The 25932-nt window shown below is 39.7% G+C and overlaps 1 protein-coding gene across 2 annotated transcripts in view; it reads left to right on the forward strand.

Annotated features, from left to right (window-relative positions):
- The window catches only part of smpd3 (sphingomyelin phosphodiesterase 3), a 71592-nt gene that overhangs the window by 12140 nt on the left and 33520 nt on the right, over positions 1–25932 (forward strand). Inside the window, exons 1-4 of one of the 2 annotated variants that reach the window (XM_044357601.1) lie at positions 5384–5530; positions 20856–21563; positions 22770–23015; positions 23117–24074. In XM_044357601.1, coding sequence (XP_044213536.1) covers positions 21262–21563; positions 22770–23015; positions 23117–24074 — 1506 coding nt within the window. In that variant the 5' untranslated portion in view covers positions 5384–5530; positions 20856–21261. Of the gene's footprint in view, positions 1–5383; positions 5531–20855; positions 21564–22769; positions 23016–23116; positions 24075–25932 lie in introns of those variants that run through there. The other variant, XM_044357602.1, reaches the window with a different exon arrangement.

Below are 25932 nucleotides of genomic sequence, written 5' to 3' on the forward strand. Positions count from 1 at the left end.
CATTTGTCTCTTACAGATCTTTGACTATGGTGACCGACATTTCTGCTGTTAAAACCGTTCTGTTTCTATGGTACAGAAGACACATGTGCCCGAGAGGTGCCCTCGTGTTCTGTCTCTCAAAGGCCCTAATCTACTTCTTGTGTGAGGTCGGAAAGAGGTGCTTTGGGTGGAGTCGTGTGTGTCTGATGTGGTCGATGCAGTTCAACCATATGGCTTTATAAACTCATGGAGAACCAACCACACACTGATAACAGGGGGAGGAAGCTCAAACAAAAGAGTATGCGTGAGGACCGCACAGTACCCGTCTGGAGCTACACACACAGTCTGTCATTACCTGTGTGGACTACAGGCCATGTTCTGACCTCAATGAATGTGTGTGTGTGTGTGTGTGTGTGGGGTGGGGGGGTTGACAGGGGAGTGGTGGGGAAGGAGGATGAGAGGAAGCCCTGTACGGTAATTAGTTAGGTGCTGAGGTTAAAGATGACATTGAGGCAGGGTGGGCTGTGGCTCTGTGCTGCGTGTTAACCTGATTTTCAACTTCCTCCTCATTCTCTTTCTATTTTCAGCCTCCCATGTGGTAAATTCAAAGTGTCTGTATAGCTGAGTGGATTCAAAATGCAGAGCTACAGATGCAACCAGTGTAGCTGGCAGCATTCAGTACGCACAGATTCTGTTGCAACCATCGGAAGGAGCAGAGACAGGTTGGAATCAGATCTGTCATTTGGCCACAACCTCACTGTCTGTCAGTCAGACGTTGGGTTTTTCAGATGCACCCTGTGAACCCAAATGAATGCAACTAAGAGGCTAACAAAGGGAAAGCAAGGATAAACTACACAAATCAATATTTTTATATTAACAATGCATAAAATGACAATTGTGAAAGCTGTTAGTTACTAGCTGGTGGAAAATTTAGCATCTTAAAAGCCAAATATTTTCTTCAGGAGTTGGTGGAGACCCAAAACAGAGCTAAAACAAGAGTGAGTATTGGACTTACATTCATCAGGTTGCCAGAAACATGACTCCAAATGAATGCAAATGTTGCTCTGTGTCTGCTAGATGTGTAAATAAGAAACTTTACTAACAAATTCCACATAAAGCTTTATAAGGTGATAATATGTCTATCAGTGCATTTACATGTACTTAAGTGACTGGGTTACAGATGACTATCTCTTGTAAGCTGATTTCTCAAACATCATGTAAACAAGAAATGTGGTTCCCCCAGGAGAACGCAGATTAGTGGCCATGTATACAGGTAACTGGGTTTCTAATCGGCTTTTTGCAAGTATGCATGTGTATGACCTCACACAGGAAAAAAAATGAATAATTTGTCTGAGTAACCTGGTTACTTGTTATTTACGTGCATGTAAACACGCTGAATGTTGTGTTTACAGCTTGTTGCACCAAAGTGGCCAAGAAAATCTAATCATGCAGGTTTAACAACTTCCATATTGAGGTATACTGGTTCACTTAGGGAGCATTGTTGCATCACATTATTGTATTAGCCCATTGCTAAATATCACTAACAGTGCAAACTAAACTACAGCTGCTGGATTAGTTTTTCTGTGTATATCAAAACAAATCACAGCCTTCCATGTTGCAAACCATCAGTGACTACCACAGACTTCTAATGCTAAGTGATTACAAATGTAGGCTGCAGCAGCTACCTGCCTTGCTCTCAGTTAACTGAGACAAGCACCCGATATATCACACATATGTAAATAATCATGTGGGAACAAGATAAATACAGGACACCTTGAAGTAAATCACAGGCAGAACCAACAGGATTATATGTTACATAAACTCTGACAATCTCAGCCTTTCATCCAAAACTAAAACACATTTCAAGCTGCATTAACACATTCATCTTCTCCAAAGCCCAAGAATATTATATATTTGACTTATATTTATTTGACTTTATCATGTCAAGTTAAGACTTATATTGTGGATGTGTGATTTGAAGTTTTCATTCATTTAAGAAGTGAAACAAATTATTATTGAACTAATACACGCACACACAAAAAAATAAACAATATATATTTGAGTAACATCGCTTGGTTGTTGAATTATTAGAAATCTGGTGTTTCAGACTGCTAGTTTCCTACCTTTAATAAACATCACATATGATTGAGCCTCCAGTCATTAATAATGACAGCTCCATCTTGACTTTAAGCAGTGTAGTAGTCTGTCAGTTGTAGCCTAACCAAGCTGTCAGCAGCTTAAAAAAGATTTGGGCAAAACATGGAATGATGATGAATCCGTGCTCCAGAAATTAAGCTGTACTCTCATCTTGAATGTGTCAGCTTTTTTGCTTATTTTGTTTCATTGATAAAAAGTCAGGTGGTTTGAATGAATCAAGGCCTTCATTTCTATCTCTCTCTAAGGTTTCAGAGGAGGCTGACATGCACGCACCAACCCATTAACAAATAGGGTAAACTGCCCATGATGCATTGCTCTCCAAGCTGCACATCTTCATTTGCAAACATAATCTGTACACTGTAAACATCTCTTTCCCAAAAATGCAGCCTAAATATAAAGATGGTACAGTCTAATTATAATAGTGCTATAAGTAATCGTGCCTACTTTCCAACTGAAAAGGTCAGTTTATAGTTTCATTGTTTCTCTCTGGCAGATGGCAAATAGTCCTATCATAGTTATGCCCATTAAATATTCATTTTACATTTTTAATGAATGTTTTACTTCATAGGTATTGTTGATGTGAGAGATTTCTAATGCTGATATCAATGAATTGCTGACTGACATGTTGTCAGTGTGTTTTGCAATGGATTTATCCATAATTGATCCATCACAACAATGATAAAATGTCAACAAAAAGCTTATTAAAAAGAACCATATTACATAAATAGTAGACAGTGTTGATGTCACTGGTGGCCATTAAGTGAGCTGCAGTCAGCATCCTGTTGCTCGCGCTGGCATGCGTACTCGCGCACCGTCAGTGTGAGTGAGCAGCCCCACTAACCAGCCAAAACCACAATATCACAATATATTTCACATGCTTTGTAGTATTGTTAGCTTACCTGTCCAATAGAAAAAAAGCCAGCTTAGGGTCAGTCATTAGCGGACTCCATTTCTAAGCTAATGTTACCTAGTGTCACACCCTGTTGGCGCTGTAGGGGGACGGGAGAGAGGCAAGGAGGGCCCTAAACTGTTTCTATGGTTCAACCTCAGTTTAGTCTCACTGGTAAAGCTTCTGTCTGGATTTAAACCACTTAATTTATTAATTCCTTAATGTTTCAATTGATACGTTTGTCAATCGATACATACATATCCAATCGGCCCATTCCCAACAGGCACATTTTGAACAGACGCTGCACTAGTATCAATTAAATGCATCAAGAGCTGTGTCCTCTATGAAATGTAGGTAAAAACAAGACCCAGTTTCAGTGCATTGTCCATTTTCCAGAATGTTGTCTGATTTCCAAAATATGTGGGATATTACTGATTTAGGAAAAGATGGTTAAGCTTGTATGAACATTTATTTCTTAACTGTCAATAAGTCTGGAATTATTGGTGATTTTTTTTTTTTCCAAGTCTGTAAGGCTTTTCCCCTGCCACATCCATTTGTCTTAACATTTCAGTAATTTCAGATGAAAGCAATGATTACAGGGCTTCCCAAGAATCATAATTCAGGATGACTTTATTGGTCTCACAGGGAAATTTGTCTTAGACATAAAGCAAGCACATAGAGATAATACCGCTTTAGGGCTTTTGCGGTCTCAGCGAGTATGACATGCAATACAAAATACAGATACACTTTGTATCTAAACTTTATGTCTTTGTGGTTTGTATAGTGATTATTTACTCTAACATTTCAAAAGGAAGCATGCCTTCTGCATCTAGTAACCTTATAGATTAAGATATATATTGTATCTTCCTGTATTACATAATATTCATAAAAACTAGTGTGAATTGAGGAATTAGATGAACCTGCACAAGAGATAATACCAACCATTAAACTGCAGTTCAGCCAGTCACTGCCTTGTTATATTCATACAGGCTTGTCACTGTATCGATGGCATCAGTATAAATTTAAAAGGTTTAAATGTGAACCAGTCTGGTGAGTCGTATATGTCATTTGAAATTTGCCACTTATTCTTATATACACTAGTAGCTATAAGGCTTTTAAAACTGCTGGTGCTGGTTCACCTTAATGATACACCTCAAATTTGATTAGTTAATATTGAATATTAAATACTAATATTAATACTAATATTAAATACTATCTCTTCAGTTAAAGCATTTTTTTGGCCAAGCCAGCAATGCAATTCAAGCCAAACCAGCCAAGCTAGCTGTTTCCCCTTGCTGCTAGTCTGTATGCTAAGCTAATCTCCTCTCCTCCATACTTAATGTACAGATATGAAAAAGGTATTAGTCTTCTCACCTTATTCTTAAAAAAGTGAATGAGCGTATTTCCTGAATGTCAAATTATTTCATACAGTAGATTAATGCCAATTACAGACAGGGTCTTAAATGCATAGTTTTGTTTATTTTTAGAAAATGTAAGTATATGTATACACTGTATAATACTTTTTTGATTCAATATACTTTCACATATTGTACATGTCTATCTTACATGGTTTTGTAGCCGTTTTTTAATCCATACTGTGTTACACATAGCTTCTGTTCAGTTTTTTACACAATGAATATTACAGATTTATCTAAACATTGCAACAATAATCATCTCTAAATGATTTGTACTGTATGCTACTGTAAAGGGACATTTCATTTTCAGTCTCTTTCTTCCTCTCTGTCTCTCTCACGCTCACCCAAACACTTACCTTTGTTTGCCATGGCCTGAACTTTGGGCCGTTTCCATAGCAACATTCACCACACTTGGTGACGGCGACAGCCAGCTAGCAGTCATTTGCTCCTGTCTTTCCCCTACATTCACCGACTGTGTCCTCATCTCTCACTCTCCTTTTTCAGTTGTTCTTTCCCATCACCATTCCCCTGAGAATCTGTAGCCATTGACAAGGTGAGGGAGTCTCCATACCCCAGCTTAAGCGAGTCCAAATTTGTTAAAGTTAAGGTTTTTTATGATGATGAAGAAAAAAAATCACAATGAGGGTTGTTTATTTGTAAACCATATGTGGATTTCAAAAACACATCAGGTAATATTCAGTACCTAAAGTTCCCTTTGAGCTGGTAGCTTTAGGGTGCCCTGGGGATCCAGACTACAGATTCAGTGAGAAAGAAACCTGAAACCTCTCAAGGTGTAACAGAACAGAATCCTGCAGATATGTATCACTGAGGTATGAAGCACAGAGTACATGATGTACACAACAGGAAGTGCAGTCACAAGTATGATAAATAATAACAGACTAACACAGGAAGAGGCTGTGGTTGTCAAGGGGGAGATCAGCACAAGCAGTAATAGCAGCATGTAGGGGGGAGAATGCCTTGTTGAGACATCAAACTTACCTTGCACCAACTCCAGTTCACGGGAACACGGAGAGAACTGCAAACTCCACGCAGAGAGGCTCGATACAGCATCGAACCCAGGACCTTTGAGGTAACAGTTCTAACCACAGAGTCACTGTTGTTAGAGCATTAGTTCAGGCGCACTTTTTCTATGACTCATCAAGATAACACGGTGTGAGCTCACAGTATGTCTTTTTAAAGTGCTGCTTTAATTGTATGATCCTACTTCTGGGTTTTAAGAAGAGAAAGTAAGCCTGGTTTTTAGTTCTTGTTTAGTTAAAAATCTAGTTCTCAAACTGTAAAAAGCAGAACAAATGCTTTTTAAAACTTACATTAATGGATTTTTGGGTCACATGGAGGAATGTGCTGTAAATATTCACATATCACCATGCAAAGTTGTTATGGCTTTGTAAAGTTGTTGCCTATTTATTCATCCAGCAGACACATAGCAGCAGAAGCATTCATTTGGAGTCGTGTTTCTGGTAATTTAAGTCAAATATTCACTGTCCTTTTAGCTCTGTTTTTGTGTCCACCAACTCCTGAGGGAAATATGTGACTCTTTAGCTGCTAAATGCTTCACTATGTTCACCAACTGGTTGCTAACTTTGTCTGTCTGCTCTTTGGTGCTGAGCAGATAGTGTACAGTGGGTTTGTCAGAGATTTTTTTCACTGAAAATAGTTGCCCTCTGCAGCTCGGGACAAAGGTCATAAAACAGAAACAATGAGCTAAAAGATGCTAAAATGCTCCATAGATCAGAAGAGAACTCCAAAGTAAGATGATAATTTTCTGTGAGTTCTCCACTACCAGTACTTCACCTTTCCCATTGTTTAAATTAAAATGTTGTTTAGTGCAGCTTTAAAATAATCTTGGTCAATTTTGCCAAAGCCTGACCTTCAAATTGGATCAGCTCACTAATTTTTAGCTGCAATTATGAGAATAGGGCTGAGGTTGAAAAATACCAGATTTTACCTTTTAAATACAGACACATAAATACCAATAAAATGTTTTCACAACTTGTTGTGGAATTTGAAAGAAATGCCTGGTGGTCAGTGTGAATTTCCCCGCATGTATCTTAACTGTGGCAAAGCTGGTGTACAGGGTTTTCATCTGACATACAAAAAAAATATGACCTTGCTGCTGGGAGCATGTTGGGAAATGACCAGAGGCAATATGATGTTTAATTTAGGCCACATGATGGTAGGTTTCTCTATTTTTTAGCTGTTTGGAAGCCAAACATAATTAAAGTCCTCGGTCATCATAAACGCCAAGCTCGTTGGTGAAATAGTGAAAGTGGGATGGTAAAGGATAGAGTTTAGCTGCCCATGTGGCAAGTGGATATGAAATACATTTCTGTGGTCTGACTGGAAGTGAAATTGTCTCTGTATGATTGTGTTTTGACAGTGGATCAGCAGGCAATGGTTAGCTGTAAAAAATGTGGAGCAAATCAATGCTAAACAATCTATAGCGCTCTGTCTACAGCCAGGCCAGAGAGCGGAGTACAATGTGTGGGTGTCTGTGTAACTGATGTACTGTATATGTGAGTGTGTGTTTTTGTGCCAGCATAGTGTGTGTTTGTGTTTGTACTTGTGTGTACAGATAATGTACATCTTAATGCCACGGTCAAGTATTGATGACTTAATGTACTGAGAGTGAAAACCTGTCTCTGTCTGCCTCCATGTCTCCATGCCTGTTATTGGTTGTCTGCATGTGTGTGTATTAAAGCTGTTAAAGGCTGACATGGGGGGAGGGGACAAGGGTCAAAGTTCAGTAGGACAGAAAAGCAAGAGATTGAAACGGAGGGAGAAAAGGAGAAGAGTGAAAGGAAGAAGAGGGACGAAGGGTAAGAGGAAAAAGGAAAAAAAAGAGACTATACTGTGTTTGGAAGCTCATGTTTGTGGTTGTTCTTCCACATATTTGTTCATCTGCTGCAGTATTGTTTATTTTAATACGCAATTATTGTCTATATGTATATGCCGTCACCATTAGAGCTGGTATAAAGGCTTTGCGCTAGTGATCTCTGAATCCATCTGACAGGGAATCAACTGAAAACCATAGATGTATAGAAAACCAAGATGTGCAAGATTGTTGTGCTGTGGCTGTGGGTCAGTACAGTCATTTGCTGCTAAAATACACTTAAAGACTGCAAGTCAAATCATCACCATTATAGTCTTCTCTTAAATAAAAACATGTAGAAAACAGTAGCCTCATTATTCTTCTTAGCTGTGTTGCAACGATGTGGCCAGCCAATCACAGGTGTTATTATTTTAAGTGAAATTCAGTCAAGCCTAAACACTTTGCCTTGTGGTTTGCAGAGCATTTCAGACACAAATATCCGCACACTGGCACTGATAAAGATTAGTTTTGCAAGTTGCAGTTGAATGATGGAGCTGATTTGGAATTGCCTCAAGCTGCAGTTGTTGTAATTATCACTTGAAGCTGGTTCCAAGAAAGCTGTGTCTGTGTGGACGTAACTGAGTCAGATAGTCAAATAGTTTTTTCCAGAGGATGTTATGGTCTCAATGAATACAATTTATGGCTTCTTTTTAAAAACTTGTTTCATTCAAAATATATTAATGCTTAAAGACCGGTAGCTATGGCAGTGTGTTTGTTTGATTGACAGGCATCACAGCCTATCACACTCAGCTGTGGTGGTTACTGCCAACCTCAACTCCATTTAGGCTCATTCCCTCCCCCAGGTAGGGATTTTTTTGTTTGTAATTGGTAGCCAAATCCTTAAGATGTATAACACATAATTGCAATGATCTTGGTTCAATTACAGCTGGGGACTTTTGTTGCCTGTCCTTCCCCTCTCTTCCTCCCTGCACTCTTTGTCAGTATCTCTTCTATCACTATCATACCAACACTTACAGATATTCTCAATTTATTGCGAAATCTGAACACCAATGCAACAGAGAACAATTCTAGACAAATACCATGGATATATTAAGAGCTGCCACTCAGCCTTGCTGCCAACTTGCGGCCAACAGCAGTTTTGCAACTAAAAAGGCATGTTTCCCATAGATCACAGTATAAAAGAGAGTTAACAGGACACCCGGAACTGCAAAACTTTTCCCAGAGCCATTTTTATGTGCATGACATCATTGCAAAGTAAAGTCTATGGACAGAGAGAAACATTAATGCACATGTGCTGTGTTGTGAGACAACATGGAAGCAAACCCAGAAGACAGAAAACTTTTTTGACTTATATGTTGGTTGTTATATTTGATTGTTGATTGATCTAATTCTCATAGCATATGGGAAACATGCTTTACTACAGCCTACTAGAATAATACAACAGCCCACATGATCAGAAACCTGAATACTGTTAAAATCATGTACTGTATACATCAATATGAATGACCAGGTTTCTCATGTTCCATGTAAATGTAATATCCATCATATAATCAAAACCACAATATAACTCAAAGCTGGGATATGTGTGCACGTAAATGCACGCTTTGTGTTTGTATTGGATTTGTTTTGTTTTGCTTGTCAGCTAGCTAAATACCCAGTAAGTTGTAAATCAGCTAATGCTCTATTTAGCATGTGACTACAAGCTACTCATGGATGCCTCAGTTTTACTATAAACATTAGCAAGATTAAGCTACAACTAGCCAGAGGAGCTCCTCGTGTCCTGTCATGTAATACTGAGCAGACTGGTGCTACACTGACATCCATTAGTCTGAGGTATTGATCCACTACAAACTGGCTGCTGTAGATTACACAGGACAAACACAACAGCAGCTCTGCACACAGTCACACATTCATGCAAATGCAGAGGGCAGAGGCCACACACAGACACACATATTGATCTCCACTGCTGCCTCCTCTGAGCCCATATGGATGGCTGCCCAAAGGGCTGTTGGGTAATTGTGAGTCACGGTTATAATCCGCTGAATGTGACTGTAGCATGTAAGACTGTGCTTTGCAGTGGGCAGGTCTGAATGGACTGTATTGTATTTTAATAGCGGTCAAGTGGTCAGGTCGCTTTGACTGAGGAGATAGATAATGATTGGTAGAAAGCCAGGAAGGAAGACATTTGAACTCTTGTTAGTGTAATTGAGCAGTCTCATTGTGTACTTTACTCTACTTTGAAGAACACTTTTTAAACTGCCTTCCTGTCCTATTGTGACAGCAATTAGTGGTGAACAGACAGACAGACAGGCAGACAGACAGAGAATAGAAATAGCAAAGCACAAAGAGTGTGAGATAATTATTTATCTGACTTTGCTTTTTTTTGGAGTTTATCTCCTCATCCTTACAAAAACATGTCCGCATTTGTAAAATTTGACCAAGCCATTTATGATTTTGACATTTTTTTCAATTGAAATATATGGTTGAGGATATAAGAAAGAAAACAAAGGCAGGTGAACAATGACAGGCAACCTCTGGCTCTGTGATTTCTCCCTTGTGGTTCCTGTAATGAGAGAAAAGAGAGGAAAAAGAAAAAAAAGGGATCTGGGATGGGGAGGGAGGGATGTGAGAAATAATAGAATAGAAAGGGGTTTTATAGGTTAAAATGAAATATTGAATCTGTAAGTAATGATCTTTGTTCCCCTGTAGAGCTAGACAATATGGGATGCAGTGTTCATACTGTAGAACAAGTTATATACTGTATATTACTAGTCTTGCCATCCTAAAAACAGGTAGGTAAAGCTCCACTGGCCAATTAAAGATGTTACAGCACCTCAGCTGAGCTAGCAGGAGATTTGCAGCCAGGTCAGGTCCTGGTGCCCTTCATACATGATTGGCGATGAAAGAGCAACACTGAAACCATTTTGAGGAAGTTGAGATGACCTGTTAGCTATTACCTTGCACTGAGATGAAGATTGTCAACTGGCACATTATGTTTAAATGTATCCATTTGCCAAATGTTTTTGTCAAAGGTGATGTACAAATGAGCTACACATTTCATGTGACACAAGTGCCACCAGGTTGCAGGTGCATGAAGTAAGACATGAGGCAATAGAGGAAGAGAGAGTACGTTAGGTGAAAAGCCAGTCTCAGAAGAGATAGGTATTGAGGCAGTTTGTGAAGACGGTGAAGGATTCTGCTGATTGAATTGAGGTAGCTAACAAATTGAGTTAGATAACCAAGGGAGCAAACCATCATTACCTTGCAGTGATGGTAGGACTAGCTGTAATTCATTTGCAGGTCATAGTGAATGAAAAGGTGCATAAACCTGCATGAAGGAGTTCAAAACAGCCTTGCGTTTTTGGGGCACGTTGCTGTAGGTGAGAAATAAAACACTGTCCAGGAAGTCCAGTTTGAGTAAGATCTTTCTGACTTTATAGAGCATGAAGTGACCAAGTGACAGATGCAACGTGTTCAATGAAAGTTGGTCATTGATCAAAAGGCCCAGATTTCGTTGGATTTCACTGGATACTCATGTGCTGGACAGAAGGACTGGCTAAGATCTCCAGGAGTTCATTCTTAGAAGAACAGGGTAGAAGTTGGCATTCCATCGTCCATTTTGAGATATTGGTGAGACAGGCTGTGATCCAGGTCAATGGGGGCGGGAAGGAAAAATAGAGTTGTGTATCATCAGCATAGTAAAACAAACCATGTGAGTGGATAAGGACCAAGGAAAGTGATGTATATTGATGGGATCCAAGCACCAAGTCTTGTGATACCCCAGTGGAAAGAAAGTGATGCCTCTACACTTCTCCTTGCCATCAGGTAGGACTCAAACCACAGGAACACTGTTCCGAGATGCACAAGTCAGCTAAGGAGGGTGGGAGAACTGGGTGGTTCACAATGTCAAAGGCTGTGACAAGTACAGCAGGAACATCAGGGTGCAGTTTCAATGGGCCATTTTACATAACTACATACATACACATATACAGTATGGATAGTAAAGTGGGTTATTAAATTTGTGTATGCAACAGTAAGGGGCATCTTAGAAATATCACAGAATTTGCTGCATAAACCACATGGCAGGTCTGAACCAGCAGATAATCTATTGTACTAACAAATCATAGTGGCTGCCATGTTCAGATGACGACACAGTGGGCTCTAAATCAAAAGCAGGTTAATGGTAGAAAGGCTCTAATAGCAGTCTTTGTGTTATGTAAAAGTCCAGAGGTGATGCCGTGCTGCTCTGCAGAGCAATTTATTAGATCATGTACAGGAAGGAGAGACGGTAAATGTAGCAGAGTGAGACAGAGAGCCAGACTGAGAGATGAAGGGGAGAGCGACATGAAACAAAATGTCAAGGGTTAGATTCAAAGCTATAATGTTTCTCAGAAGGACCATCTACTCTGAATCATGTATACTTCACATTACTACCACATCTGTCCTAAACAACAGCATAACTCTGACTTTTGGAGACATTGTCCTGCCTTTCAAGCAGCTGCTGGTTTACATTTATTCCCATATATCAAAATAATCACCATTAATTCGTTTGAAATTATGCATCACAGAGAGGATCATGTCGGCTTTTATTTTTGTCTAAGAAAAGTCACTGCTGTGATTTAATACAGTTGGAAGTGCGGATTTTTAGTCTTATTTTTGTATAAATATTTGTATGAACACAGCATTTTCAAAACCACCTGCCAGTTCACTAAAACCTTGGTGTGTTCCCTCCTGCTGTGAGTCAGCCTTGTCCAGTTCATTTGTTGTCATGAAAGCAATGTTGCTCAAGAGCAGGTGGCAGCAGGTCCTGATCGAATTACCGTACTGATTACATTGTGTCTCATAGTGATGGTATTATATGCTTCCACTAACCATGTTATACAACCACGATTACACTGACGAAAGAGACAGAGAGACGGAGACAGAAGAAGAGGGTGTGATCTCTTAGCTCAAGATAATCATGGATATTTAAAGTGTAGGAGATACTGTAAATTAATTTGAGTGTGTGAATATTAAATCTCTAACAATGAACCATTCAGACCTTGGCCTCTCGTTTCCTGAAAATGGACATAAATAGAATTACTGGCACAAACTCCTGGCACTAGTGCTTGTGGGTGTGACCAAATAAGTTTTGCAAGATTGGTAACCATAAGCTTAAGTGCAATCCTGGCGCTGGGAAAGTTGGGAACCTGAAGATTAATTTGAGATGCAGCTTGAGATGACTGTGTGTCAAGTTTTTCTAGTCATAAATCTATCTGTAATAAAAAAAATGATAAATTGTGTTTTGGTTAGGCGCCTATTCAAATTTAGAGTGTATAAGGGCTTAGAACATGATGATGCAAGTATATGATGGCCATTCCCATGCTCAAATGTATCTCACAAGTTGTTACAGCAATTTTTGAGGACCAAGACCTTGAGGAACACTATAGAAAACGTCATGCTGTGATTTGGTATCAAAAACTTTTGACATTTGGAGATTTCTGTAAGAATTGCATTTTTCAACGATTGTATCTGATGATGATGGTGGTGGTTGTTCTGGAAATTGCTCAGAAAGCCATACATCCTCTGAATTCCTTAGGTCTCTAGTTTGTGGTTGTAAAGTTTCATGAGGCTGTGATTATCCTAGAGATCACAATAGGTAATTTTGTATGGTGAGGTCAAGTTTCAAAAAATGGTCGCACTTGAGTGAAATAGCTACTGTGAGGACTAACAACAGTTTCAGCTTTCCAGTCATACCCAATTTATGCAATTCTAACACTGTTTAGAGACCCCAGTGTGCAGAAATATTCAAATACACCATTTTTAGTATTAGTATTTTTAGCAAAAATAACACATGTATACTGCATGCAAAAAACTATACAGGATTGGCATGGGCATGTCTGTGAAGGGGAGACTTGTAGGTACCCATAGAAGCCTAACTTTGGAGCGTTACTTAGCCCCCTTCCCTGAACTGAGCCTGCTACAGCCTCTGAAAGACAGTAAGGTCAACCGAGATCGCAGACGCCCCCTCATGTCTCTGAGGGTTAAGTGCAGTTGTATGCAACATCATTTTAGAGATGAAATGATGTACCACAAAGTGTTTTTTATTTTTGCAGAGCTTGTGTGTGCACATCTGCCAATGAAATACATGGACATTGTTCTATGTTTTTGATATAAGAAGTGGTCTGAGCAGGTGGAAGGACAAGCACAATTTCATGCCAAAACAAATACCAAAATTGCATTGCACAACCTAATATGCTTAAACAACCTTAGCTGCACCACTTTACCCACTTCATTGCTAACAGGCAACCTTGGAGCTAGTAAATTACCAAAAAAGTGTACCATTTGTGCAACATTGTCTTGCACTGATGAAAATGACATTCAAACTACATTTTGGCAAAAAGCTCTGAGTCTTGCTCCTAATGTGTTTTGCACAAGTACTGATCAAGCCAAGAGTCAGAAACAACTACTCAACCACTCAATACATTACAAAACATACACACACTTCCAACAGCAATACGTTGTGTTGGCTAGTGGTTTCCAGTCTTACCCAACATGAGCACATACTGTATGAGTATATAGCACACATACACGTACACACACGTATAGACAACCTCCTGAGACGAGCTATAATACGGTTGTGAAATATTGAGGGTAATTAGCTGCAGGCACTTCTCTGGCTGATGATAAATAATTTGACAGTTTATCTAGTCCAGTTGAGAAACCAGAGTGCTCATGGGAGTTGTTATTCTGCCCCACTGTTCCCACAGGCCTGATTTCAGCCCAGATTGCTTTGTTTTTGATGGAAATGTGTAGCCATTGACAGGACCACAAATCTTAATTGATTGGAAAATTTCTATCAAATTTTCAAGTACACTCCCCGATTGGAGCATAAAACATGAACTAAACACCTAGCATGCTTCACTGTAGCTGCAAACATGCTCGCTTTGTGAGCGTGTGTGTCCCACTATATTATATAGACATTTCAACATGTATGTGAGAGCCAGAGCTCTGTCCTGACTGAGCCCGTGTGTGTGTTCTCTATACACTGACAGGCAGCCACACTAGTACAGTTACAGAGTGTATGTGACTAGGTCACCATGACAACAGAGCTCCCCGGAGCATGTTGAGAGCAGAGTGACATCATCGGCCTTTGCATGTGTGTGTTTGTGTGTGTACAGTACATGTGGCAATTGCTGAATTACATACTGGTCATGCAGTGAAATGAAAAGAGTAGAAGAAGGAGGAGAGGACAGAGAGAGAGAGAGATAGAATGAAAGAGAATAAGTTTGGCAAAGACAATGAGGAAAGAAGACAAAAGACTGACAGTGAGGAAAATTAAAAGATGCATTAGATGCAGAGAGGACGCAATTACTCTGATGTGTACTCCAGCACTATTTTAGTTTCTGACAAATGGTCTTATTTGTCTTATCACCATTCCCTCATCATAGATTTCTGGGCTGTGTGTGTGTGTGTGTATGTGTCTCAATGCTCTATTCTCTCTCCTACCTGACAAAAGGTGGCTATTGATCACCGTTATGCTCCATTTAGCCCCTGCTCTACATTGTACTGACAAGCACAACACACACCACGAATACACACAATGATTTGTGCCTTATACAAAATGTACACATGCAAAGACATCATACACACACAAATACGCTTAGATAGTAAACACAGATGCTATTATTGTGCTAATATGACCCTTTTGGCTCTCTGTACTCATATGCAGTCACACACACACACACACACACACACACACACACACACACACACACACACACATGCACTGTGAAGCAGTAGCGCTCACACACCGTTTTTCTCCTGTTTATCCAGACAGACAGTATTGATTGGAGCTGAGGGGGTATTCTCTGAAGCAGATCTATGGGAAAACTTTCACAAACTACAGTTCCCAAGCTAGCATAGTCACTTATCACTGACTTCCTGGTTGTCGATCTGTGCGTCCTAATGAGCTTCTCGGTACAGTGAGGTGTGCGTCCTATCAGGCACTTAGTCCATGCTTCACTGCAATACTACAGGACAATACATATTGTGTGTTCATGGTCCCTGTAGGATGTTAATGCATACTACCTCTATAAAATAAAAGTAAAAAGAGTGGAAACGTAATGTTAAAGCTCCATTTCCTCAATAAAAAAAGGAGGAATTTGATCTGTTTTGTTACCACATGGTGTCATATATGACATTGTGTTTCATTCTATTCATATTGTTCAATATGTATGTAAATGAGGGAAAGGTAATTTTGAAGTGTCATTGTTTTTGTCTAATTAGGAGTTAAACTCCCACACTGCTCTTTGATTAAAGCACCACTCATCATATTGTATTCATATTGGGCAAGCTGCGAGTTTTCATCTCTCTGTAATGTAAAACAGGACCTCTCTTGGGATTCATTAATAGCAGGCAATAGAAAAACTATATCAGAAAAAATATTCACAATTAATTAGTTTGTCCTTTGGCATCTCTAATGTAATTTTGGTTACAGGTCTACTGAATGTATGATTTTAACAATTCACTACACTCGAACACTGGTTTGTTTACCAGATTTCCCAATAATTCATTATCATATTTCATAGTGTTTCTGCTGGTCACCAGCTACTAGAAGTGCCGAGGTATTACTGTGCAGACCTGAGAGATTGGGACCTGATAGTCAACAATCTTTTAAAATCCAATAAAACATTATTATTTATCAACCATAGCATGTATACAAACAAAATCTAAAAAGATATATCTACTGAATAGTACCGCTGAACTAGTAATTACACTGCATCTATATGATCTATGTTTAGAAAAAGTAAAGATGTTGGTTTATTTCAGATATAACTTTATTTCTCAGAATCAAAGGAGAAATGGTTCAAACTGATGGCCTTAAAAATTAACCTATCGTATTGAGTTATCAAGAACACTTTCGTGTTTTTGTGTTGAGAAATGTTACAGATATCATTAAAAGAAAACTTTAACATGGTGACACTGAGGAAAACACTTCCGAGCGAGTCCTCTGGTCAGCCGATTGCAAGGCTTCAAATTCTGGATTCAGTTCATCCCTGGAGTGCTCTAAAATCTACATTTTTTATTGAAAGAACATCATCAAATAGTTACATAAAATAACACAAATAACAAAACAGCTCAGATAACTACACAACGCAAAGACAATGATTCAAACAACATGCAATTACGCAGTTTCAGCAATAGCAGCATCCATAGCAACCATAAAAAGCCTGAAAAAATCTTCGTAATAACTGACAAGCTAAACATCATATACATCATTGAACGAACATTATGAAAATAAAATGCACATTTCTCACTAGAAATGTCATGAAAACACATTTTAATGTCTAAACTATATTAAAATATTGCATTTTCCACTGAGAATAAAAGGAATGTCTTTTTTTTGAGCAGATATAAACTTGACACGTGACATGGACGCAGGCCAATAGAAAAGAATAGGCTAAAAAAAAGGCATCTCACAATTTTAGAGCCGTTATTGTGAAACTAATACGTTTTGTGCTGTGGACCAACGTAGCTATTACACACTTTGATGTGAGACTGGGTTGTCAACATTATGTTGAAGAGAAAGTGAAGCACACACAGAGGAGACAGCTGAAATTGTACACTTCCTGAACAGGAGATAGAGGTACAGAAACATGTTTGTCTCCATTAGTCGACATTGTTCCTCTGGTGAAACATCGGTGGCAGCAAGAGTTCAGAAATAAACAACATTCACTCTAATTAGCAGAGATTCCAGCTCCTCAGCACTGCAGCACAATAAAATATTCTCCATTTAAGTCCGCATGTATGTATATGTGCAGTATGTATGTGTGCATGTATGCATGTTAAATCAGTTTTCTGCCTGCTTGGCGTGTCTGTCCATGACTATGTGTGTTTGCCACTAAAATGTCGGCTGACATTCTCTTGGATTTTTGTGCCGTCACTGTGTATTTCCATCTCTCCCTATAAGCCTGTGTGTTTTGGTATGAATTATGCACTGCTGCGTTTCCCCTGATAAGGCCAAGTGTGACAGTTTGTGCTTGCTGATATATCAACTGTGATTGATGGGTGTTTTTCTGGGTTTGGTTGTTGATGGCGTCTGCTATTCCAAAAATAAAATTCTTAACAGGATCTGAGGAAAATAGTCTTGTGGAAAAGTGAAAGCCTTTATGGTTTGTGGGTCATGGGATTTAACACAGTATCATAAAAGACAGATAACATGAGCACAAGCCTGTACTGCACTTAAAGATTCTCCCCCCTCTCAGTTAACCAGCTTCACCCTCCATTACTTGTCAATCATCTTGGCGAGCTGTTAACCTTCAAATGGCATCCAAGAAAGATGGGAAATGTAGCCAATCTGCAATCATTTAGTTATTTAAACGGCGCTGATATTTTAGTTAATCACGCTGTTTTTTTGCTTTTCTCCTTTGTTGATATTTAAAATATATCTAGAGAATACACCTAAAGCCTGAAAGTTAATTCTTGACATTGGAGAGACAAGGAAATCTTAAAAAACTGTTTGGATAATACACGTATTTGTTTTCTTGCCAAGAGTTAGATTAGAAGATCAATACCACTCTTATGACTGTACAATAAAAATGAAGCTAGAGCCAGAAGTCAATTAGCTTAGCTTAGCTTAACTATGTGTAAGTAAAGGCACTGTCCAAAAGTAACAAAATGTGCCTACCAGCACCTGTAAAGTAACACACTGTATTTTCTTAGTTTAATCTGTACAAAGAACAAAGTAAAAACAAAAAGTTATGGTTTTATGGGGAGTTACGCGCTGGAACTATTTCTTGGTTGAGTGCAGTGACTTCTTCCTTTGGACATAGTCAAACTTACTGTTTCCCCCGTTTCAAGTATTTATGCTAAGCTAAGCTAAACACCTGCTGTTGTTGGCTTAATATGTACTGAACATACATGAGAGTGGTATCTATATTCTCATCTAACTGTCAGAAAAAAAGTAAATGAGAGAATTACTCACAATTTTTAACTGTTCCTTCAACTCAAGGCCCACTTACATCCACTGACCATGAGATGCAGTGGAAAGCTCTAAAAAAAAAAAAAAAAAAAATATGGACCTTGACTGAAGCTTTCTGGACAAACAATATAGTATATCTTCAGTTTTCATTTTTCATAAACAATCCAAGAATTTATCTGTACTTAAAATAAAAATAAGTAAATATACAAAGACATAACATGAATAATGAAATGATAAAATAATCATTTGCACCTTTTATTTTCTTTTTGTACTACTTTAAAATACTGATCTGCAGTGTGATTAATATCTCAATGATGTTTTTTCTCTTCATTTTCTGTTCATTTTCTATTATTGGATGCATTTTACAAGCTGTTCTCATCATCAGATAACCTTGTTTACTGTTAATTGCAGTGAAAAGTGTCTTCTGGCAGCAGAAAAAACACCAACCTTTTGAAAGACCAAAGACAATCCAAATGAAAAATGATTCTAAACTGTTTCTTTTGAAATACCCATGTATTTTTGGTTTAACCCAAAACCGTGATCCATAAATAGCTCATGTTAATGAGGAAAGGTTGCAAATTACATCTTAAATGCCAGGCAGCAGAGCTATGAGTGAATTTGTGTGGATTAGCGTTTATGTAATCCACACATCACTTTTTATTAAGCCTTCTGTTTGCATCCTTTCATTAATTCACTGATTTTCTGTCTGCCTGCTCAGTCCCCTCCCTGCCTGTTAATGTAAAATGGATACCAGAGTTTCATCAATAAGTGGGTTAAACTGTGCATTTACCAATCACCATCATATTTATATTCACTGTCTTTAATATTCAGTAACCACAGGTCATATTTTCAGTTCCATTCAAAACATTAAAGACTGCCACGGGGCTGCATTTACCCAGTTAAAAGTGTTGTCTGTCGACCTGCAAATCTGTCAGACAATCATACATCAAGTCAGTAAGCTGTCCAGACAGTAAGACAGTCTTTCATCAGTCAGTCAGCTGGAAGTACAATAATCCTGCCAGTCAGGCCTACTGGTGAGTCACTAAGTCACCTCCTCATCTCTCACCCGGTCAACCAGTCAGTCAACACACTAGGATGTTGATCAAGAGCAGGCGGAAAGTCAGTCATCTTACTAAACAAGCAGCTGTTCTGTCATAACATGAATCATTACTGTACACAAAGGTTTTGACAGTACAGAAGATAACAAGGGAGGAGGAGGAGACAGTGATTATTGTAATTCTGATAGAGATGTGCTATTAAGAGGATAAGCCTGTCTAACAAAAGCGTCTCATTTTGGCAGAAAATAGCAGACTGTTATGAAAAAAAGGCTCATATCGTGTTGTTTTGTTGATAAGTGTTCTATCTTGAAAAGATAAAGAACAGACCCTGGATGTAAAATGAATGCATGACAGACCATGTGTCAGCTATGTCCTGTTTTCTTTTTATTGAGATAATGTGTAGGTGTGGTTATAGAGTAAAAAGTGGGAGTAAAATAATAGTGATTGCTGGCTAATAATCAAATATACAAGTGTAATCTTACAGTTCTATTTACAGGTTTCATTACATCTATGAGTCAGTTGGAGGAATAATTGATTTAAAACAATCATATGAGACAGTTTTTACACCTGGAGGCACTGCCTTTACCTACTGCATGTTTCAATATACAATGTGCATGTCACATGTGTTAGCACCATATATGGTGGGTGAGTTTCAGTGGTGTGGTTTGATGGATTATGGAGTCATTTTGTTGTGCTGTAGATGTGACACTGTCGTAACCTAAAAGCTTAGGGTTGTTGTGCTGTTGCTCTGGTGGTCCCTGTGGGGTATACGAGGTTACACTGAGGTTACATTCATTGTCTCTTCCTAAACCCCCAGCTGTTGACATGAATGAATTAATCTATTCATCATTTATTCATGCGGGTGGAATTGATTCTCTTCCCGCTCTGACCTGTGCTGTTATAACAGTCGGTTGAAAAGTGTTCAAGAACTGTAATTTCTTGTTAAGTCATCTGTGGGCAGGAAGAAAGTAATATCTTTTTAACAGTAATGGTTAGTTTCATATTGGCATCCATTACTTGCATACTTCATTTATTACATGTATTTCGAGGAACTGTTTCCACAACCCATTTCCTATTAAAAAAGGTAACTAACTAAAAGGTAACTAATTAAAATGGCAGTGGGAGCATACTGTAGTGGAGTAGCATTAGCTTTAGATATAGTGATATCATTTAATGAACATGTTGTCAAACAATGTGTACCAGTATGCTATAGAATATGAATACTAGTTTTATTACACAGATCCAATATAATATAATTATTTTTCTTAAGTGTGAAAAAAAAATCTAATCTAATATAAATCTACTCACTCACATGCATTTACACATAACTCCTGTATCAAGACTAAATATCTGTAGGAACATATATTTCTACCCTTATGCATTTACAAACATTGGGAAAATGTATGATGTTCATTTTGCTCACAGCATGCTAACATTAGAGCAAGTCAATCACTGATCCCCTGCCACTTTCTCCTCCCCCCTCTCTCCCCCAACCTATTTCCTTCTTCTATTCTTCTATCGACCTGCTCACACTCTCCAGGTCCTGAGGAAACGGTGATGTTTAATGGCCGCCCCCTTCCGAGGTTGGAGCCCTTGCAATCATAGATCCGTCATCAGGGAAAAGCTCTCATAATGGCAAGCCCTTACCTCCAGACTGCACTATTTGACCCCTCCTGTAGAGGGTGTATTTGCTGAGGGAAGGGTAGTGAAACTGGGACAAGCTTGCCTGTGAAGATAAAAATCACCCAAACCATGTAGTGTACCTTTCTCCAAGGCGGGGGGAGGGTCTACGTTTGAGTCTGGTTTATTTTTTATTCATTTCAGTTTATGTAATCTCTGGAACAGATTTGTGCTTGCTTGTTTAAAGAGTGCATGTGGGTGTGGACAGTGTGCGAGGTGAGGAGAAAGTGACAGAGAGGAAGAAAGAGAGAGAAAGAGGGAAAGAGATGGTCCTCCACATCACCCCTTACTCCAGTGCCTGTCTGCACTTCCTGGATGGCTTATCATGGAGCCTGGTGTTCCCCAGCTACTGGCTCCTGGACCGACTCCTGGCCTCCTGCGTGGCGACCTCACTGGAGAAGCGCCAGCGTTCCCAGGACCCATGCTCCTTCCTCACCCTGTGTGTCCTGATCGCCGCACCCCTTTACCTGCTCTTCCTCCTTGCTTCCCTGCCTTTTGCGCTGCTGGGCTTCATCATCTGGGCTCCTCTGCAGGCCATCCGCCAGCCTTACCTGTACACCTACTCCAGGTAGCCACTTTTTTATATTATTGACACTTGGAATGCCTTGGTACTCTAAGTTCAAACAAACTGGTCACACGTTCTCATGCTTTGAATGTATATGTAACCCTCATGATTGTATCATCAGTATAAAAGATGAGCAACCACATTAGAAAATATTTGGTTCTTTGAAGAAATAAAATAAGCCTGCACATAAAAACATCAGGAGAGACATTAACTATGACTCCCAAGGTGTTTGACAGTTGTCAGTTTCATTGTTTCTCCTAAACTATGCATCAAAATGGGTTTCTGAATCAATTTGAGGTGAAAAATAGACCATGCAGTTGCAGAGTCATGCTTCATTTTATATCTGCTGTACCAGTTATTCACCAGGTTTGGAGATTTCGAGAGGCAGAAAATGGAGTCATTATCTACTGTAAATAGTTTGCTTACTCGTCTGGCTTCCAGCTGCCAGGCTCGGTGTGTTCTCAGTGGGTGTTTAGTTATCCAAACACCCACCCAAGTGGCTACCCGCCATGACCACCAACTTTGAAATATTGTATTAGCTCTGTTTGCTGTGGAAGAACAGCACTGTCTTCCAGTAATTCTGCAGATTTCCTAGAGGCACACAATGTAAAATGTAACAGACATTGCTTTTGTTACCTATGTTGGTCTCCAATAATTATGCTGCTGCCCAACATTAATGTGGTAATGGTTCATTGAATTTTTCAGGTACTACCTTTTTTCATAATGTAAGGTTAAAGTGCAGTGAGTCAGTAGAGAGCAGGATCAAGAAGCAGTAAGAGAATAGAGCTGGGAAAAATGAAATAAAGATAAATTATTGTGGTGATATGTGCAATATACAATAAAAGAAAAAGATAAATTTGAAAAAGTATTGCAAGTGCTGACAATATCTCAAAAGTGAGACTGCCAGTCTTGTTTTAAACAGGAAAGTTATTAAAATTTTTCTGCCCCATTTAACAACATAATTATAATCTACCTTTACAGTATCTGTGGGTGGTTGATAGAACTTGTCAGAACTGACCAATAATAGTCAGGTCACCGCATGCTGACATTTCAGGCTTTCAAAACTCACTTTTCAGCCTGTACTTTAAATGTGAACTACTAAGGCTGGGTACAACACCATCATACCTATGTCACAGAGAGGCTACCATAGATCAAAGAAAGGAGGGCTGCTTAAAATGATATGGTATTTTCTTTATTCACCTTGTCCAGACCAGACAAGCACCAGGCTGAGCAGGGCCAGGCAGGGCCGGGGGGTATCGGGGAATGGAGGCCCCAGGGCAGGAGCTTCTGTTTTAGCAGTGCCAACGTTTGCCTGCTGCCTGACTCCCTGGCCAGGTTCAACAACCTGTCAGACACCCACAGGAGAGCTTGCGAGGTGGGAAAGAGGATCCGCAATGGTGCCAGTCGGCCTCAGATAAAAATCTACATTGACTCACCTACCAACACTTCCATCAGGTAGGGAGCGCATCCTCAAGATTTAGTAGCACAAGAAAACACATTTATTTTTGTCTTAAACAAAAATCAAATTGTCTCCTTCTTTGTCTTCCATTCATCAGTGCGGCATCTTTCAGCAGCCTGGCCACAGGTTTCCGCCGTACCTCCTCTCTTGACCATCGTCCAGACCAAACACACACCACCAATGGCCCAGCTGACACTGAAACTGAAGCCCTCACCGAGTGCCCAATTCACCCCTCAGGTGCCACCAACTGCCCCGTTCACCCTACTACAGGAGACCAGGGGTCCTCTGAATGCCCTCTTCACTCAGATGGAGCAGACACTACAGCAGACTGCCCCCTCCACACCACAGGGGCTAACAACAGCTCAGACTGTCCCGTTCACACCTCAGGGGAGGCTCCAGACTGCCCCATGCATTCCACAGGGCCACAGAGTGGCCCCGGCCATCATGACTGCCCCATGCATGGGGAAGGGACCCAGCCAAAACCCTCCCCAGACTGTCCACTTCACACCTCAGGAGTTCAAATCAGCATCAGTGCCCCAGAGCCAGACCCCCAGGAAGAGGAGGCCGAGAAAGGGAACCATCGGCCCGGGGAGCAGGCAGGGGGAGACACGGGCAGCATGACTGCCTCGAGGGAGTCCCTCACTCGTTACCATGGAGGTGACAGCGGTGGAATGATATCCTCCAACAACACCCTCTCTCACGTTCCACGCACGTCAATCTTTAAGCGCCCAGGACGGAAACGCCGCCACGGAGACGAGACATTCGACCATGAGATCTCTGCCTTTTTCCCTGCCAACTTGGATTTCCTGGCACTACAGGAAGTGTTTGACCATGGATCGACGACTAGACTGCGGCATCAGTTGCATCGCTACTTCCCCTACGTGCTGAGTGATGTTGGGCGGTACGGCTGGAAAGGCTGCTGCTCCAGGTTCAAATTCCTGAACAGTGGACTGATGCTGGCCAGCCGCTATCCAATCCTGGATGTGCGCTACGAGTGCTACCCCAACGGGAGAGGGGAGGACGCACTGGCAGCCAAGGGAGTGCTGTTTGCCAAGGTCAGACGTTTTACTTTGCTTTCTTTTGTTTCTTATCCACCTGTGTTTTCATCGTACTGATGCACAGATTGGAATGCTCTCAGTCAATGTGAGATTCTAGTCATATTTAAAGGATGGCTGCTACACAATCAGGAAAGAGAAAGAAAAAAGAAAAAAAAAAGAAATTACTTTTTTCCCAGAAGTTCCCTGAAATGCAAAGGTTCCCTGAAGCTCTGTAACGTTTTCAATCAATTTAAATAACTTGATAGAAAATTCAGATTAGTCTTTGGACAACTTCATTTTAAAGTTTTGACACAGACAACCTTGTCATTTTTTTCTTGGTTTCACAAATTAGTTTCAGAGTTGTTTTTGCTAAAAGGTCAGTGTAAAGACCAGTTTAAAAAAATGTCATAACTAATGACTCAGTTTATATTTAGACAGGGTGACTTTTAGGAGGCCTTGACAAGACTGCAGGACAATAATTTTTAGTCAAAAGCATTGCGCAACTTGAATCATCTCCTCACTGTATTTTTCCTCTTTCTGTTCACATTGCGGAAGTAACAGGCAAATCTTCCTTTTTTCTCATTTCATCTCATTTCAAACTGAGCTGAATTAGAACTAAATGTCACTGAGGGCCTAATTTTATGCTTTTCCTGCAGCAGAAATGTGGCTGTGCTCTGATCGCTGCTTGGTGCTTGGTGCCGTTTCAGCCGAAAGCTAATCTGGTCATCTCTAACGCCACTATCTGTTAACTTTGGCAAGGCAGTAATTGAATCTGCCCCATAAGTCTATTTATACTAAATTAAGTTTTTATACATTTGTGAAAAAGGGTGAGTGTGAAAGTTGAAATGACCCTCAAGCTGTCTGTATTAATTACTGTAGATAACCATAGTATGGCAAAGGCATCATATTGCAAAACAGTTCAACATCAACCGAGTTTAGTTTTCCTCTTCTGATTCTCTTTTACCGTAAGAACTGGGATAGACAGATAGCATCAGACAGATAGCATAGCCCTCTATCTTCTCTATCTCATAACCCATTTGATGCCCTCATGTGATTAATTCCACTCAGCATGTTTGCTGCTCTTTTGTCACAGTGTTGCTGTGATGGAGAACCTGCAGATTGCAGACAGCACTTAAACACACTCACTTTCACCCACATCCATTCAAGTATAACACATTCAGCATTGTGGTGAGTGCACATGCCAAGATAATTACAGCAAACTCACAACCTTTCACCTCTCCCATAGTTGTGGGGAGAAACAAAAAAATACATGTTGCCTTGTGTTTCCAGGGCCTTTAGCATCAAGTTAGGTAAGAAATGAGCTGAAAAGTTTAAAAAGCTATTTATTCAGAGGGAGTTATATTGATTTTAAAAGCTGTGTTATAATTTAATCAACATTTTAGGTGTACCCATTACAATGCAACAGAGATACCAAAAGACTCATGCTGGGTGCAGACAGGACTTTTACAATTGCATGCATTCATATCCATCAACTGGCTTTTCTCAGATTCTCCATTCTCTTGTGGCATTTAACACACAGTTTGCACTTTACACTTTCATGTATAGGTACTTGTCCCGCCCCCCTAAAAATACTGCTCACAACACATTGTGAACAATAGTTGTTACTCCATAGAAGAAGGAATGTTGGACTCTTTATTAGATATATAACAAGACTAGTCTACAGCCATGCTAGCAGCTCTGTGAGGCTGTACTTAGGCACAGCCGTAGCTAAATGCTAATGCCAGTATGATAACATGCACACAATGACAATATAATGTTAACCTGCTGATGTTTAGCAAATATATGTTTACCATTTTCACCATCTTCCTTTAGAATGCTGGCATGCTAAAACTAGATAATTAGCACTTAACACAAG

The sequence above is a fragment of the Thunnus albacares genome, chromosome 7 (assembly GCF_914725855.1).
Source record: "Thunnus albacares chromosome 7, fThuAlb1.1, whole genome shotgun sequence".
In the NCBI taxonomy this organism is placed as follows: domain Eukaryota; kingdom Metazoa; phylum Chordata; class Actinopteri; order Scombriformes; family Scombridae; genus Thunnus; species Thunnus albacares.